The following is a 19,904-nucleotide window of genomic DNA, read 5'->3' as shown; positions in this document are numbered from 1 at the left end:
GAAATACCATATTAATGTGTATGCAATAATTGCCGTTACATCACATAAAGGTCATCAGCTGAAACAAAACAAAGAAATAAGCAATATTAATCACATTTTCACTACACTCAAGAGTAAAAACAACATCCTATGAAATATACCAATAAGATATTACTGAAGCAACTACATTTCAAAATCAAATTCTTTAACAAAAGAAGCAGAACCAATTTGGCAAGATACAATAATTAGAATTTTACCTCTTGCCACCACATTAAGTGGGAAAGATCCTTATCATTTAGAACATTATCATTTGGATCCCTTTTAACTTTCTTTAAGCTTTTGTAATCCCTCTCGAAGTCTTTGAAAAAATAAATCTGACCAAACTGTTACTGCTGCTGTTACAAAAACACAGTTCAATTGTTCATTCTCAAATACTCAGATATCGATACCAAACATCAATTTTTGCAATATCTTACAAGTCATAAGTTCCCACAATAACAAAACTCATACATGTCTTGCATCTTTTCTCTCTTGAGATGCAGAGATTATACAGAGCTAAAAAAAAATCCATAAGAAGTGAAGTAACATGAAACTAGCATTAGATAGGAACAAGAGCTTATTTCATAGAAATTAAATAAGTTGCAGACAATTGGATTAAAGTAATAGAAGCTAACCAATTGGTCTAAAATATGGCATATGAAAAATAATCAATCTGTCAATCCAAAATTGCTTACTCTAAGTTTTGCACAAAACTGATTATAAAAGACTTATCATCAAAGATATGGTTTATCAATACTCTCATTCAACTGAAACGTAATAAGCTTGATACACCAAATCCACTTGTTTTCTTGAGCTATAAACATTGTAGTATTAAAAGAAGTGAATTAATTATCTAGAAGCAACGAAAGAGAGCAAAGGGCAAGTACTTTGACTGAGAGAGTACGGTAGCAATTGAGAGAGCAATGCTAGGCTTTTTTGCAACCGAGACATGTATATTACAAATAGTGAGAAAGAAACAACAGAGCAATAGAAATCTATTCAAACATAATGCAAAGAACTCAACAAGGCACAAGAAGCAGAGAAAAGATAAATCAATACGTAGTTATTTAGGATAACCCAAGAACTTAAAGCAAAGACATAATGCTGAACTCAACAAGAAATCAATAAGGCAACCCAAAGTTTGAATGTCAAGACAAAAAGTGCCATCAAACACAAATCAATGTAACAACAAAATAGACATCTCTTCTTCTAGGGCTCTAGACACAAATAAATTTATTTAACGTGAAAACATACCTCATGGGAACTCCTTGTTGCAAATGTGCAAATATGGGTAAGGCTGCATACAAGTAGACGGCATTCAGATGTTTGTTAATGCATATAGTAGAAACCTCTACAAAAACCAAAAAAAACCGCTGTAAATTCAAGAACAAATCTTAAGGAAAAGAGAAAAATAAAAATACAGCTCACTGGAGGCTCTTCATAGTGGGGATGATCCTCTGAGAGGTTGTAAATGGCAAGCACAGTGCATGTAGCAATGCCTAAATGTGTTATTTCTCCCACTTTGCCGTCTATCTAATCAAAATTTTTCAAGTAAATCAATCACACCAATTGAAATTTTCAAAAAGATGTTTCTAAATACACAAACTATATAGACAGAAATATTTAGATTCTCATTTCGATAAACCCAAAAACACAACAAAACATGCCACAAAGATTGTTTCCTTGTTACTCTCATCTTCAAAGAGATTCCATATTTTATAGGCATTTCATACAAATCTAGGAACTCCCACACCCCATTCACGTGTCATGACATAATCTAATCCTCAAAATTACAAAACAAAAAACAAAATTGAAACACAGAATCCTTCAAAATACAGACCAAAATCGCAAAATACCAAAGCATGTGATATGATGACTAAATAAAATATGAATCAAATAAGAATCAAAACCTAGATTAACGAAAGATTTTAGGGATGCTTACAGGCATCGTCGTGATGACCTAAAGAAGTGAATCCTCGCGTCGAGGAGCAAATGGGGTGGGAGTGTGGAGGTGGGGGGAAAAGATAAAAGGGGATGGGCCATTTTTTTCTATTTATTGGAAATTTGATTTTTTCCTTAATTATTAAAAATTGGTTTTTTTCTTTTGTTTAAAAAACTTAATTTTTTCTTTTATTTAATAGACTAATTTTTAATAAAAATAAAAATGTTTATCTTTAATACATAAAATATATATTATTATTCATCATATCCAACATAAATTATATTATTCAACCTTTCATAATTTTTATAAATTTTTCGACCCAAACTTTTCAATTAAGCTTTTTTTAAGTTTTGATATTTCTTTAATTAATCAATTACTTATATTTATAAAAAAAAATGTATATCTTTAATATATAAAATATATATTATTATTTGTCATAACTATAAATATTGTAATTGATTTTTTGTGATAATTTCAAGCTAATACATATTCATCATTTACATGTATATATATTTTCATTCGCCTTATAAAATTAGAAGTTTAAATCAATCACTCAATTGAGTTCTTGCTGCAATAAATTAGAAATGGCATTAAATTAAATAGGATATTAGCTAAACCATATACCAAACACCTATCTTAAGGATAGCTTGAATTGCATAATTTACCTCAATTTTTTAATTTCATATGATCATATATTGCATATACTTTAGTACGTAACAACCCAAAAGAATGAAAGTGTTCCAAAATGGATGAGACAACCGCCTGTATGGTGTAAAAATTATGTTATTCATCAATCAAATATTGGTTGTAGGGTCGTTTTCTGATATTAATTAATTTAGTCAAGTTTTATTAGTCTAGAGTTATTATTAGAAGTTATAGTAGTATTAGGATTAAGTATTGTTAGGTATGATGAAGAATGTAACTCATTACAAAATTAGGATATTATATCATTAGAATCCTTTTAAGATTAGGAATTATGATAACTTGTAAGTCTATATAAGAAGCATAAACCATAAATTATTCATTGTATTTTTATTGGATTAGGATAGATTCTAATATGCTAAAATGGGTTCTTTTTTTCTTTTCTTTTCTTTTTCCAAATTAAGAGTAAATTGTGTGCAAAGATCATTGTGGAGCTGCTAAACATTAATAAAATAAATTTAAAAAAAAAAAGAACAAAGAAAAAACCATTTAAAAAAAAATAATAATAAAAAGACCATAGAAAAAGCCATTTGTTTTTTTTTTAAAAGAACAGTAGTGCAGGATTCAAACCAATGCACTCTTCTCTTAATTCTTTCCTTTAACCACTCAAGCAAACCTACTAATCTATTTCTCTTCTTTACTAATTATATATATTCATTTTGTTCTACATGTCTATCTATAAATACAAACTCACAGCTAAAATGTGAGGAAAACAATTGCGTTTTAGAGAGTGTTTGTCCCCTCTCCCTGCTTCTTCTCCTTCTTGCATTTTATTTTTCTTCTTTCAGGATTTGGTTTTCCCAATTCAATTTTACAAAGAAAAGAAGAGACCAAAGAGGACTCACTTCACCCAATTCAAATTTTCGCTTTTTCATTGTAACACCGAAGAAAATTAGGAGAATCAAAGGAGAGTTCATAAAGACATTCCCTTTTTCCCTTTTTTGCCCAATTCAATTTTTCCCTTTTTGTAATCATGATTTAATCGATTTATTTTTGTAATTTAATCTTTGATGTAAACTTGTAATACATACATTAATATTTAACATGTGATTCAAATATTAAGTCTATAACATTAAAGCCGAAAATGTAAATATTTTTATCATTAAAGCTGAAAATGGTACATAATATTTATAAAATTATTAATGATTTTGTATTTTTACAATTTTTTGGCCTTTTTGAGTTTTTAAAAATAAAAATTAAAGGAGACCATATTATATTTTTTTTAGCAAATTTTGTCACAAAATATCACATTTAATTTAACTCAAATATTTTGTCACTAATACCTCCATTATAACATTTATAAATAATTTTTTTTTTTTTTTTTTTTGTAATGATAAATAATTCTTTTGTGACAAATTAGTTTGTAATTATAACATATATTATTAAATATAGTGACTAAAGTTTTTTATGACAAATATGTTTGTCACGATAAACAATTTACCTTGGTGCTTAAATTTTGACTCAAACATTTTGTCATTAATATCTCTATTTCAGCATATATTATGACAATTTATTTTTGTAGTAATAAATAAATTCTTTTGTGACAAAATAATTTGTAGTTATAGCATGTATAACTAAATATAGTGATTAAAATGTTTTATGACAAAATATTTTTGTCACAATAAACAATTTACCTAGGTGCCAAAATTTGGCACCAAAAATTTGTGATGAAATATTAAGATAAAATTGTTTTTATTCAATATATTTCTTATGGATTTCTTTATTGTGATAAAATATTATGACAATATTTTTTTTAGTCACTGTATATTCCTTTTGTCATACTTAATGTGATGTTTTTTTATTTTGTCATAATACCTATATTAATTGTGACGAAATAGCTTTTGATAAAATTAATTTTGTCACAATATAATATATTTCTTGTAGTTATCTAAACGTTGTAATTCTTATGCGTCGTGAATCCTCAAATTTTGATTGTTCTTGTAGATGAGTTATATGTTGCTCAAGAGAAAAGACATGTCTAATCAATATGCGTTACTCGTTTTTGGAATTTATCTCAGAAGTTGTGATTCTTATGCATGGTAAATCCTCAAATTTTCGTTGTGATTTTTGTTGTAATTTTAGCCTTACTAATCCTAATCAATCACCAACACAATCAATTAACAAACAAAAGAAGAAACAGATCAACACATAGTATTTACCATGGTTCACTTGTTCAAAATTGAACAAGCTACGTCCATGTTGAGCTCTAGAATATGGATGCTCTCTGCACTAATATTAGTATCACCAACGATTACACCAATCAATCCCCCCTTACAAGATTCACTATCAAGAACTACTCAGACTTCACCCCAGTACTGATAAATCTACAACCCAAACAGAGAACTCCAAACCTGATTCTCAACACCACAAAGAAACATAACTTTAATGGACAAATTAACTACAAATTTACACACACATGGAAGCCCTATTCTTGAACCCTAACGAAGTAGTTTGGGGAAGATTTCAATTGAGAGAGAGACTGTCTTTCGATAAAGAGAAAGACTGCAGCTTTTATAGGTTTGACCAGTCTTCAGTTTTCAGCCGTTAGATTACTTAAAAAACCAACGGTAAAGATGCAGAGTGAACTTAAGCCAATACAACAGCATATAAGGCTTCAAATATAACAATTTACACCTTGAAGCCTTATTCTGTCCTTAGACAGCAACATACAGGTTCAGCAAGCTTTTCACATACTCCTTCTCAGCTCTATGAAATCAGTTGATGTGAAGGAGGTTCAAGCAATGCTTGAACATTGCAGAAGTTACAACTTTTGTTCCCATATCAGCTAGGTTCTCTTCGGTTGGTATTTTTAGCAGATTCAGATTTCCTTTTGTGATTTGGTCTTGGACAAAGTGGTACTTCACATCCACATGCTTTGTCCTCTCATGATATACAGGGTTCTTGCTTAGATGAATGACACTTTGACTATCAGAATACACAGTCACAAGTCCATCCATCAAACTTGCCTCTTTCAAGATCCCTTGTCACCATATTGCCTCCTTAAATGCATCAGTCATTGCCACATACTCAGCTTCTGTTGTGGACAATGCAACCAATGGTTGGAGTTTTTATTTCCAGGTAGTTTCCATCTAAGGTAAAGTAGTAGGTTGTGATGGATTTCCTTGAATCTCGATCTCCTACCAAATCAAAGTCCACATACCCAACCAGATCAAGTGTAGAGTTTCTTTGACAAAAATCTAATCCAACATGCATTGTAGTGTTAATGTATCTGAGTAACCATTTTAATGCAACCCAGTGTTCTATTTCTAGATTTGACATAAATCTACTCAATAATGATATTGCAAAAGAAAGATCAGTCCTGGTGCTTATCATGGAATTCATGACAGATCCTATGGCACTATAGTAGGGTATAGTTTCCATTTTAATCCTATCAACATCGGTTTTGGTGCACTATAACTTGCTCAATGTAAAATGTTCTGCTAAGGGTAAGTTGAAAGGTTTAGCATCAGTCATTCCAAACCTAGATGTCAGTTTTTGCAAGTATGGTAATTGGTGAAGTTTCAGTCTATTTGATTTTCTATTCCTATTAGTCATCGTCCCCAAAATCGTTTTTGCAAACCCTAGATCTTTCATATCAAACTCTACACTCAGTTTCGCTTTTAGTTCATCTATGTTTGACTTAGACTTGCTTATTAACAACATGTCATCTACATACAATAGTAAGTATATTGGCATGATATTTATACAGGCAAAGTAAAAATAATTATCATATGCACTTCTATTGAACCCAACTGTTACTATGAATGAGTCAAACCTTTTGTACCACTGCCTAAGGGATTGTTTAAGTCCATAAAGGGACTTATGTAGTAGGCAAGCATGTTCAAGTAGGTTTCTATCTTTAAACCCAATTGGTTGACACATATATAGTTTTTCTTCCAATTCACCATGCAAAGAGGCAGTTTTAACATCCAGTTGTTCCAATTCTAAGTCATAATGAGTCACTATAGCTAGCATTAGCCTAATTGTCTTAAACTTAACCACAGGAGAGAAAATTTCTATAAAGTCAATACCTGCCCTTTGAGTAAAGCCCTTTGCCAATAGTTTGGCTTTGAATCTTAGAGGATCTGAGCTTGTTATGCCTTCCTTCAATTTGTAGAGCCATTTGCAGTCTACCAGTTTCTAGTCAGCTGGTTTTGGGACCAGGGACCAGGTTCTGTTTTTTTTTAGGGACATCATTCCCTCTTTCATGGCCTCCAACCATTTGTTTCTGTCTTTGGAGCTCATACCTTATTGGTAGGTTTCAGGTTCAGACCTTAGTGTCTCTACCTCAGCAACAAGGGTAGTGTAGATTAAGTCAGCATATATAGTTATACCTATTAGGGGGCCTTATCTCCCTCCAAACTCTGTCTCTCGCTAACTATTATTCTGCCAAGTTAACATTCTGGACTTCATCATTGTTTTCAGGCTGTTCATCTTCTTCATCTTGGTCCACATTGTTTGGAAGTGTGGGACTTTATGGTTCAGTGGCTTCAGGTTGTTCAGAATATTCTGTCAGGCTTGGTGGCTCCACCTCAACCTGATATCTCTCTATTTGATCAAGCATTTCAGAATCTGTCCTTGACTTACCTGCATTGTCATTAGAAATCTTGCAAGGAAACATGGTCTCATTAAAGACTACATCCGGACTGATTATAACCCTAATTCCTGGTGCATCCCTCTCCCATAACCTGTAGCCTTTGGTCCCTTCTTGATACCCTAAGAAGACACATTTAAGAGACCTAGCCTCTAACATTGCCCTCTCTAGTGTGTGCATATGTTGTACACCCAAAGACCCTTAGGTGGTTGAGATTTGGTCTCCTTCCTAACCATCTCTTTTTTGGACACTTAAAGCCTATTGAACTTGAGGCCTCCTATTAATCAGATAGGTTGTAGTGGTTAGAGCTTCTCCCTAGAAGGTTTTGGGCAGACCAGCAGTAAAAAGAAGGCACTTAACCTTTTCTAAGAGAGTTCTGTTCATCTTCTCTACAACCCCATTCTGTTGTGGGGTTTCTCTGATAGTCTTATGCCTTATTAGAACCCCCTAATTTATATAGTAAGTATCGAATTCTAGGTTACAAAACTCCAACCCATTATCTATCCTAAGTACTTTGACTCTTCTATCTAACTGGGTTTCAACCAAGGTTTTCTAACCTTTGAACTTAGTCAAGGCTTCGTCCTTAGTCTTGAGAAGGTATACCCATACCTTCCTATTGTAATCGTCAACAACGGAGAGGAAGTACATGTTCCCTCCATGTGACTTGACCTTTTCTAGGCCCCAAAGATCAGCATGTACATAATCTAAGCAATTTGCAGCAAGGTGAGTTCCTTTGTGGAAACTTATCCTATGCTGTTTCCCAAGAATACATATTTCACAAAAATTTAAAGCAGACATAGGATCATTACCAAAATAACCCTGCTGTTTTAATGCATTCATACCATCTTGGCCTATATGGCCCAATCTCAAATGTCATTTCTCTGTAGCAGATACATTAGTGGAAAGTAAGGCAGAATTAAGTACATTATGATAGTATTGCCCAACAAGATATAAAGACCATTCTTCTTAACACCATTAATCAACACATTCCCATTTTTGTACACTTCCAGGCAGCCATTTTGTGCTTTATAGAAACAACCAGATTCATCTAAGATTCCAAGAGAAATTAGGTTACGTTTTAGTTTGGGTATATATCTAACCCTAGATAGCAGAACTAACTTACCATTATTTAGCCTAATGGTTATGTCACCTATTCCTTGAACCTCACAAGAGTGATTATTGCCCATGAATACTGTTTCTTGTTCCTAGTTTTAAGTCTTTGAAACCAATTTCTGTTATGACTCATGTGGAAGGTACAGCCTGAGTCTAGCACCCACTCATTACTTCTAGATGTATTTGAAATAGTGAGGGCTTCAAATATTTCTATGTTACTGCTAGTGCTAGCTAGATTGGTTTCTGTACTGGCCTGTTTGTTCTTTTTAATCCATTCATAACAATTCTTCTTCAAATGCCCTGTTTTGTTATAGAAAAAACACTTCCTAGATTCACCCTTAGATCTCCCATTTCCCTTACTAGTCTTTCTGTTTTTAGAGTCTACATGTCTCTAAGGGTTCTTTCCAATTTCTTTACCAGATTGTCCAGTATCGAATTTCCCTTTTACAAACAAATTACTACCATTATGTTTTTGAATCTTTAATTCTAATTCCTAGATTTTAGCCCAGAAACTATCAGATCCACACTGGCTACAATTCCACTATACTGAAGAGCATTCTTTACCACTAAGTATTCCTCTAGTAGGGAGTTCAACAGGATCATGGCTAGGCTAGAATCTCCTAGTTCTTGGTTAGTACCTTTTAGGGTTAGGGTCATTTTTAGGAATTCATCCAAATTTTCATCTAAAGATTTTGCTAGGTCCATTTTATAAGAAAACAAAGCACCTTTTAGGAAAGCTAAGTTAGGAGCTGATTTAAGAGCATATAAAGATTCAAGTTTACCCAAGAGTGGAATCGAAGATTCCACGCGATCCATCTTTCGAAGTACGATGTCAGACAGGTTCATGATCATCAAGTTATACGCTTCTTCATCCACCTCTGCCTTCTTCTTTAGCTTTTCTTCTGGCCATTTGGAGACATCTTTCTCCAATATAATTCCCACCTTGTTGTGGGATAATAGGGCCTTTATCTTTTTTTTCCAGGTGTTGAAATCTATCTTTCCATTGTATTGGGAGATTTTCATGTGCGTGATGCTCATAATTTAAGTTCAGAGGCAAACCCTAAGAAAACAAGATTGTGTTTTGTGGACTCGATTTACTGGGGATTTTAGAGGATTCTAGCTATGTTTGGAACTCTAGGACTCTTGGAACTAATTGATCAAAAAAACCCCAAAAATTTCGAAACCCTAGAATAAAATTCCCAAATCAAGAAACCCTAGAATTTCAATTTGTTTTCTAAACTCGGCTCTGATACCACTGTTGTAATTTCAACCTCACTAATCCTAATCAATCACCAACACAATCAATCAACAAACACAAAAAGAAATAAATCAACACACAGTATTTATCGTGGTTCACTTGTTCAAGATAGAACAACTATGTCCATGTTGAGCTCCAGAATATGGATGCTCGCTGCCCTAATATTAGTATCACCAACGATTACAAAACACCAATCAATCCCCCTTTACAAGATTCACTATCAAGAACTACTCAGACTTCACCCTCAGTTCTAGTAAATCTACAACCCAAACAAAGAACTCCAAACCTGATTCTCGACACCACTAAGAAACACAATTTTAATAGACAGATTAACTACAAATTTACACACAGAGGGAAGTCCTATTCTTGAACCCTAATGAAGAAATTTGGGGAAGATTTCAATTGAGAGAGAGACTGTCTTTCGATAAAGAGAGAGACTGCAACTTTTATAAGTTTGACCAGTCTTCAGTTTTCAGTCGTTAGATTACTTAAAAAAACAACGGTCAAGATGTAGAGTGAACTTAAGCTAATATGACAGCGTATAAAGCTTCACATTTAACAATTTTATTTATATTTTTTTTTCAATTTTTTTTCTTTTTAATTATGACGAATGATCACAAATTTTAGCTGCCCCCTGAGTAAATGTGCAACAGGTTACATAAACTATTCAAATGCTAGATACTTTTATAAAAAGCCAAAATTAAGGTAAGGGAATTATTGGTGTAACCCCAAGGGGCTAGCCTGGCTGTGAAGGGGGTTTGCTCCTTTCTTTGAGTTCTTAGGTTCAAACCTTAGATCTACCTATCACAATAATATCGTGGCTTATCTAATCCTTTGGGCTTGTATGATATTCAATGGACCCCCGGGATTAATTGAGGTGCGAGCAAGTTGGCCCAGACACCCCGGTTACCAAAATAAAAAATAAAAAAAAATTGATTGATGTAATTGCTTAACGTATATAAGTGCACTGGTGGACCAAAAAAATTATGTTAGAAGGAACATTTGAAAAGAAATTGATTTTAAGGACATATATATAAGAATGTCTTTAGACCACACTTTAAAGATGATGAATAACAATTAAGTGTATTTAAATGAATCAATCTTGATTTAGTTTAATATTTTTTATGCAAGAATTTTTCTTAAGATTACATATTTAAATAAGACCCTTAAAAAACTAATATAAGAATAATCATATAGACTTATAGTTTGGGGTTTCAAAATAAGTGAAAAATAGATTTATGGATCAATTAAAGTTTATAAATAAAAAAATTAAAAAAGTTTTGATGGGAGGTTCAAATAACGTTGATATAAATATAATTTCATTGGCTTGTAAGGTCAGTGAATTTATTTGATGACAAAATATGCGGCCACAGATTTGACAATATGCATAAGGTTCATATTAGTGTATCATATTTTGTGGTCATCATTTTCTGGCAAGTAAGAGATCCAAAAATTATGGGGAGAAAACAACCACAGATACGTTTGTGGTTGAGGGGGTTATTATGAAATCTCGGACATAGATATCAAATAATAAATCAAATAAATAACTAAAAACACAAAAATATAATAATATAACATGATCAAACTAAACCAAATAATTCTCAAAATACTAAGAAAATTTGGAAAGTAACGAGCCAAAATCCTTTGCAGGGAGTTTTTTTTTTTTTTTTTTTAAAAGAAAAGGTTATATGTAAATAATTGTAGATAATAAAAGTTTAAGAAACAAAGCAAGCTTCATCTAAAAGGAAATTTGAACAACTGAGAATTTTCAATTTTAATTCATTCCTCATGATTATAATTTTCTAAAAAGAAATTTGAAGTCCAATCACAAAGTTTGAATGTACGCATGGATTCATCAATATGAAAATTATACTTTACCAAAACCAATAAAATCATGAGAAAATAGATATTAATTACCAAACCAAATAACGAGAATATAAGTTGATGCATACATATACAACCTAAAGCAAGTAAGGTCTATTATTAGAGTTGTGGCCATGAGATTATAGAGAGTGTGAAGATTATGTGAAGCCAAAAACGTAGTTGTTTCACTAAAGTTCTGGAAGCCAATACGGGGTCGTTTCACTTAAGACCATTACTGAATCCTAGCCGTCAGATCAAGACAGATCCAATGGCTGACATTTTCTGATATGGGCATATATAAAAGAAGCAACAGTGTCATGAACAGTCAGATTTATTCAGATCGAAAGTTAGGGTTCATGAGAGAAAGAAGAGAGAAACTAGGGTTGGTGTTTGCTGGGTCTTTCTGGGTATAATCTGGGTAGATCTAGAGAGAGTTGCGTTTCCTTCTTGAGGCTGGTATTTGTCCTCTGTTTTCTTGCAGATTATTGAGAGATTCGTGAGCGAATAGGCCTTAGAAGAGGGTTGATCTGTTTTGCAGATTTGTATGAGTGTCTTCTTGTGATCTTTGATTATCTTTTAGTGTTGTGAGCATCTTTATTTCGGAGCTCAACATGGATGTAGTTTATCCAAGATTGGATAGACAAACCACGGTAAATTCGTGCCTTGATCTTTGTGTGTGTGTGTGATTCTTTGATCTTTAATTCTGTTTGTGTTTATTTGTATTGCGAATTTGCTTGTTAGGCTTGAGGTATAACAGAGTGAGTGGACATGAATATCTTAAGTTAATCTAAATTGTAATGCATAAATAATGAGATACCTATTACGTAAGATTTACTCGTCAAGGTATTCATCTTGTATAAGCTGCCAAATTTCACATATTAACTAGAAAACAATGTTACACCTAATTATACTATTTTAGGTCCCATAATTTTTGGATTTGTTTCACATGTCATAATTTTTGGATTTGTTTCACATGTTATGGCCATGTGCACAACGTTGTACATTGTAAACATTTGTTGACAATGTGCACAGGGTTGTAACACAATATAGACTGTGTGGTTTTCATTTTTTGGCAGGTACCATTGGAGTTTGGTCCAAAAATTATTGAAAGAGAACAACGATAGATAATCTGGGCTTGAACGGATACTTCGCTTAGTGGGTCTTACTTTAAACAGTTTTAGTGTCGGGTCAATTTTTGTAACATAAATCCAAATTTGTTAATTTGTTTGATTTGATTACAAAAATCCAAACCATCCATTACTTTAACTTAGCGTTTGGTTGGAGAAATTTTTTATTATTGAAAATATAGATTACCATTGAGATAGATTACCTTAAAAATTAATAGGTAAATGTTATATTAATATGTTTGACTAGATTAGTGAGTATAATTAATTAATATGTATGGTTGGGAGGAATAAAATATTATCGAAGAGGTTTTTATCGAATTGCCCTTCTTTGTTAATAATAATTATATTATTATTATTATTTAGAACAATACTTTTAACCCTCTATATTTGATAATTTAGCTAAAACACCCCAACAACAAAAGTTTAAAATTTAACAAAATACATGCAGCCACCCAAGATGACTATCGATCGCTAGTCACCACCACTGGCCATTGCAAGCAATCATGGGAACAGTGCACAACCGACCTAATCTAGCTGGTCGTGTGCCGGTCTGGCCGGAAACCAGATCCATTTTGGACATTAACAACCAGATCTATGGCTATTTATAGTTATGAATTTGACCAGAAACGACCATAATGGATCTAGCTATTTCTGGCCAGATTCACGGCCATTTGGCCATTTTCGACCTTCAATCTAGACAAAAACGGTTAGATTGGCGCACGATTGGCCAAATCCAGTGCCATACAATGATCTGGCTAGAGAGCCAAATCCATTTTAAGCATTAACGGCCAAATCTATGGTCGTTTACAACTATGGATTTGGTTGTTTTCGATCAGATCCACGACTATGTGATTATTTTTTACCTTCGATCTAGCCGAAAATGGCTAGATCGGTGCACGATCGACCAGGTCCAACTGGTCGTGCACCGTTCTGGCAATTGTCGACGGCGGCCAGCGATGGTTGCCGATGGCCGACAATCGTCTTGAGTGGCTGAGGTATTTTGGGTATTATTCATGTAAATAGTGAGTGTATTTCCATTCAAAAAATTAGTATATGAGGTTAAAGAAGCCATTTCACACATTTTGGCTAATTGTTATTTAGTAGACATTTGAGGGCATTTGTGCCCAAAATGTTTATTAATTAAGGGTAAAATTAGTATGAACAAGGGATTACCTCAGTAATAACAAAAATAACACTCTTTCAGACGGTAATTGAATTACCTTCTATATTACTTACAGTAATCAATATTGGTATCGATCGATTACTGGAATATTTTATTACTTGACACCCAAACATGGTAATTGCCGAATTAAAAGATAAATTACCAGTGTTATCTTTTATGACCTCGAACCAAATGCTCACTAACGTTTATCAGATGCAGGTAATTAAACCATCTATTAACTATTATGCACAGTCCAAGGTGAAAGGTAAGATGATGAAGTGAGGCAACTTAAAGCTGCTGAAGAGTCCTTTCTAGCAAACGAAGTGAGGCAATTTCAATAGCTGAAATAATAGCGTAAATCCCACTGTAAAAGTGAAGTCTCATGACCTAGAGGAATTTCCAGGTCGAGATTGACTTTGAATAGTCCATCGGCATTAACTTTGATCCAAGGTCTTATAGGAGGATTCCCAAATTATCAAAAATAATATAGTTTAAGAAGCCAAAATTTGAATGTGTGCCTTGCATGAACAAGTCGATTGCCTTTGAAATAATATTTTATCCGTTTGTCATGTTGGTCAGAGACCGAGATTAGTTTTAATCTACTTTTATTAATATTTTTCCATTCTAGTGTAACACACAAATGAAATTGCATAAAGAGGTAAATGATTTAAGTTTCGTCCCAGAATAGAATTCCCTACATATATTTGTTAAATCAATTAAAGTCTCTGATAAGGACATATTTAAGAAAAATAAAATGTTTCTATATCTCTCAGGTGTCTATAAATACATATTTGTGAAGGCAATATGATTCACACTGGCCTTGAAGCACAAGAAGCTTTCCAAAACAATCTACATCGATCTTTTCTTGTTCTTCGTTCAACCAGAAAAAAAAGAAATTTTAGAATTATGTCTCTTTCAATAGTTTCAGCTGCTGCAGCTTCAGTTGAAAATACTGCGAAGGAAGAAACTAATCGTCGCTCAGCTGATTTTCATCCTAGCATTTGGGGGGATCATTTCCTCTCATATGCTACTGAGTCCATGGTAAAATTCATGCTTCTTCTAATTTAATTAGGATGTGTTCGTCCAGAAAATTTTACATTGAAAAATGTTTTCTGCAAAAACTGAAGAGAAAACATTTTGAAAACTACTCTCAATCTAAAACATGCACACTCTCCATGTGTATGAGTTCAAGCCAATGTATATTTTGCGCTTTCTGAAATATAATTTTCTATCCTAGCTCTTATATATGGCTTTAATTTTCTCTAACTTTTTTGTTTTAGGAAACTGATCATAATGCAAGGCTACTAGAACTAAAGGAAGAAATTAGAAAATTGATAATTACTGAAGTGAAAAAGCCTGCAGAGAAACTTGACTTGATTGATGCAATCCAAAGGTTAGGCGTGTCTTATCATTTTGAAACTGAGGTTGATGAAATACTAGCAAAAGTCTACAAGGCTCACCAAGACAGTGATCTCAGAGATGACTTATATTCAACCTCTCTTGAATTCCGATTGCTAAGACAACATGGTTATAATATTTCTTGTGGTATATGTTCTTTCTCGAACCTCTTCCTCTTATTGTTCTTAATTTAATTACACCTTTTAATTTCATCGTTTAAATATGATGTGTGATGGGGTGAAACAGACATTTTCAACAAGTTCAAGGACAGCAATGGGAAGTTCAAGGCATCTCTTGAAAAAGATGTTCGAGCAATGTTAAGTTTGTACGAAGCCACACATCTCAAGGTGCATGGAAAGAATATACTCGATGAAGCGCTCGCTTTCACCACAGCTCACCTTGAGTCCATTGCAGCCCAACTTAGCCCTCCAGTTGCAGTTCAAGTTAAGCATGCCTTAAATCGGCCAATTCGCAAGGGCTTACAGAGGATCGACGCTAAACATTACATGAGCATCTTTCAAGAAGATGCTTCCCAGTCCCACAATGAAGTTCTATTAGCCTTTGCAAAGTTGGATTTTAACATATTACAGAAGATGCACCAGATTGAACTCAGTCATATTGCAAAGTAAGCTTTAAAATGACGGCAGTTCTACCATTTTTAAGCTTTAGATTCACTGAATTTATCTAATGACTTCTGTTTAATTTTGTTATTTTAGGTGGTGGAAAGAATTAGACTTTGCCCATAAGCTACCTTTTGTAAGAGACAGAGTGATAGAATGCTACTTTTGGATATTGGGAGTGTATTTCGAGCTTGAATATTCTCTGGCTAGAAGGATATTAACCAAAGTGATTGCAATGGCTTCTGTTATCGACGATGTCTATGATGTGTATGGTACAATTGAAGAACTTGAGCTTTTTACCGAAGCAATTGAGAAGTAATTATTCAGTTCTTGACCTATAAATATCCATTCTCTCTAAGCATCCTATTAATTTACATTTATTCAAATAAGATTGCATTTTCTTTTTTCAGGTGGGATGTCAGTGCCATGGATCAACTGCCTGGGTACATGAAACTGTGCTATCAGGCTCTCCTTGATGTTTACAGTGAAACTGAGAAAGACATGGCCGATCAAGGAAGATTATACCGCCTTCATTTTGCAAAAGAAGCGGTGAGTTTCATTTCATTTGACTAATTAGTGTTAACTCAGAATCAGTAGGCATTCATTCTTACCTATACTAATAATTGAAAATTTTGATGATTTTTTTATTTCTCAGATGAAGACTTTAGTTAGAAATTACTTCTATGAAGCCAAATGGTGTCATAAAAATTTTGTACCATCACTGGATGAGTACATGACTGTTGCATTAGTGACCTCTGGCTACTCAATGTTAGCCACAACATCATTTGTGGGAATGGGAAATATAGTAACCAAAGAAGCCTTTGAATGGTTATTCACAAATCCCAAGATGATAAAGGCTTCCTCAGTAATCTGCAGACTCATGGACGACATGGTCTCCCACAAGGTAATTACATATTTCATTAATAGTATAATTTATTAAAATATTGGTGTGAATTTTTCTTGAATTCCTTAATAACCAATTGGTGTTTTTCTGTCATACAGTTTGAACAAAAGAGAGGCCATGTTGCCTCAAGCATTGAGTGTTTCATGATACAACATGGTGCAACCGAAGAAGAAGCACGCAATGAATTTCAAAAACAAGTGATAGATGCCTGGAAGGATATAAATGAAGAATACCTTCGCCCAACTGCGGTGCCAATGCCTCTCCTTGACCGAATTCTCAATCTTTCTCGTGTGATAGATGTTATATACAAGGATGAAGATGGCTACACTCATGCTCACGTTATGCTTAAGGATTCTGTTGCTTCTCTGCTTATTAATCCTGTTCCATTATAAGCATGGAATTAAGACGACTTAAATACCTATATATTTATAGGATGGACACTAAGGGGGCATTTGGTTCAAGAATGTTAGATTATTGGAAATGTTGGATTACTGGAAAGATATATTACCTTGGAAGATTACTGGAAATCTTTAAGAAAATATGTTTGGTTAGTTGGTGGGTATGTTATATTAATATATTTGGTTATAGGGAATAAATTGGTGGGTATGTTATTTAAATTACTAAATTGTCCCCCTTTTAAATATTAATATAATATAATTTTTATTATTAATTTTTGAATAATTTCTTTTAACCCCCAATATTTCAGATTTAGCTAAAACACCCCCGCTTATATAAAACTTTAATTTATGATGAAATCACCCCCACCTCCTGCCGCCACCACGAACCACCGTCGGATGTCTCCAAAAGTCCTCGTGAGTACGTCACCGTGACCAAGAGGGTCCGATATGGCCGTTTCTGGCCATATTGATGGCTGAAAACAGCCATATCAGGCTAGATCTGGCCGAAAATGGCCAGATCTATTCTAGCCATTTCCGGCCAGATCTATTCCGACCAGAATAAATCTGGCATTTAATGGCAACGGCCAGATCTGGCCTGATATGGCCTTTTTCGGCCATCAATATGGCCGGAAATGGCCATATCAAAGCCTCCCAAAGCGTCCCACATAATTTCCTTCTTTTTTAGGGACTCCGGCGATTTTTTGGCGATGGTCCATGGTGGTTGGCCCTCTGTCGGCGGTGGTGGCTAGGTGACAGTGGTGGTCTATAAATAATTTTAAATATAAGGGCATTATTGTCCAAAATTTTAATTAAATAAGGGTAAAATTGAAATAGGATATTAATGTAAATTTGTTTTAAAGTAGGGGTATTATTGTCCAAAATTTTTATTAATAAGGGATAAAATTGTAACAAAAAAAGATAACCCTGGTAATCTCAAAATACCTAAGAAAATGGAGGTAATCAGATTACCTTTGATATTACCAATAGTAACCACTATTGGTATTTGAAGATTATCAGTATCTTATATTACTTGACAACCAAACATGGTAATCAAGTAATATAAGATGACATTACCCTAGTAATCCCACTTAACCCCCAACCAAACACCCCCTAAAGGTCAATTTAGACCTAGCAAATTTATTCTCTGAGCCAAAATGTAATGTTCAAATGATGAGGAGCCCGGTGAAATTACAAAGTTACATTTATGGGGTTAAAGTATTAAGTTCAAAAACTGAACAGAATCATCAAGTAAAAGCTAAATTTAGTGGGACTACATTGGTAAATTTCTATAAATTTTTGAAAAAGTACGGTGTCCGGCCTAGTTTGCACGTATTCAATTAATCTTCGGAGCCGATTGAACACCCTACAAGCCCCCACTGAATGCCTTACAAGTCCAATATTCTAGGTAAGCCACAAATGTGATAGCCTGATAGATTGCTCCAAGATGGTTTGAACCCAAAAAGCCAATTAAAATAGCAAACTTTCTTGACCACCAGACATTTTGTAAAAGCATCTTAATTATAGAAAGAAAATACCATTATCATAATCCCGGGGTTAGCCTGACAATCAAGACGATTTTCTCTTTTCATTGATTTCTTAGGTTCGAACTACCTTGAGGGTTGTAGAATATTTAATGGCCCCTAAGAATTAGTTAAGGTGCCAAAAAAGGGAATACCGGTATCATAACTAAAAAAAATTGCAAAGATAAGCTAGAAATTTATGTTCATTAACTAAAGAAAAGTAGTTGAGATATTGCAAATCTTTTCATAAATAGCCATACAAATTTATTCCCATAACCAGACTCTTACCAGGATGATGTTACATTGTTACTTGAATCTTGACAGATGCAACTTTCTTCTCTGGAAAATTCTTTCGACTTATCAAGAAAACAATCAATCAAACGCCATATAAGCTGTTGAAAAATGAAGACGCATTTAGTTGTATCATATCTAGCTGTAACAATATGTTGTCTTCAAAAATGAGATGTGTTGTAACATGAAACCCAACATAGAACAAAAAGTGCAGTAACCAAACCAAGCATCCACCACAAGTATACAATAATAATGATTAAGCAAAAATTAAAGATAAGAGAAAGAGAGATAACACCAGATATGTAGTGGTTCGGTAATCTGAAAGATTACCTACATCCACTCTTCAGAGCAAAAAGAAAGATTCACTATGAGTATATGAGAAACCTTACAGAAGAATTGGCTCACCCCTTTTACACAAGGCACAAACCCGAAACAAAACCCTCTGATTTTTCACCCGTACACCCAGATGCTCTCACCACTCATATACCATCAAATAGGCAGAAATTAGTATCAATTTATACAGCAAAAGGAAGGCAAACCAAAAATAACAGCTAAGACCTACCATCACCGTTGATTCTATCGACGAACTTCGGATTTCCAGCACAGCACTTCTAACCGTTTTCTCTTTCTGTTAACCAAGAGAGAATGGAAGAAATGAGCTGCGCACAAGACCTAAAACAGATTAGGTCAATTGGAGATGCAGAAAGACTGAACTGGCCCTCAAACCTTAACAATTTACATTGACCAGCCAAAATACAAATTAACTTCCACATGTGAGTATCAAGTGCCACATCACAACAAGATGGAACTAAATATCCAGTGTTGAGTTACTTTCAGAGTGAACAAAATAGAGACAACCACAGGAACAAAAATAACAGTAAAACAAATCAAACAGTAAACAAAGGAAAAATACGCGCGATTTACCCTGGTTCACCCAATGTAGGCTACGTCCAGCTGAGTCAATATTATTGAAATATTCCTCACCTCTCTCGTT

General features: G+C 33.7%; 1 protein-coding gene across 1 annotated transcript; it reads left to right on the top strand.

Annotated features, from left to right (window-relative positions):
- The first annotated feature begins 14,685 nt into the window (after positions 1-14,685).
- LOC116142928 ((-)-germacrene D synthase-like) lies at positions 14,686-17,093 on the top strand. The gene is made up of 7 exons (XM_031428345.1): positions 14,686-14,820; positions 15,060-15,324; positions 15,424-15,802; positions 15,894-16,112; positions 16,208-16,346; positions 16,453-16,701; positions 16,800-17,093. Exons 1-7 carry the CDS (start codon positions 14,686-14,688, stop codon positions 17,091-17,093), a joined length of 1,680 nt encoding a protein of 559 aa, XP_031284205.1.
- The last annotated feature ends 2,811 nt before the right edge of the window (positions 17,094-19,904 follow it).

This window comes from Pistacia vera, unplaced genomic scaffold (genome assembly GCF_008641045.1).
Source record: "Pistacia vera cultivar Batoury unplaced genomic scaffold, PisVer_v2 Contig421, whole genome shotgun sequence".
NCBI classification, from domain to species: domain Eukaryota; kingdom Viridiplantae; phylum Streptophyta; class Magnoliopsida; order Sapindales; family Anacardiaceae; genus Pistacia; species Pistacia vera.
Note: the sequence above shows the minus strand (reverse complement) of the source record. Positions and strands in the feature narration are given on the sequence as shown.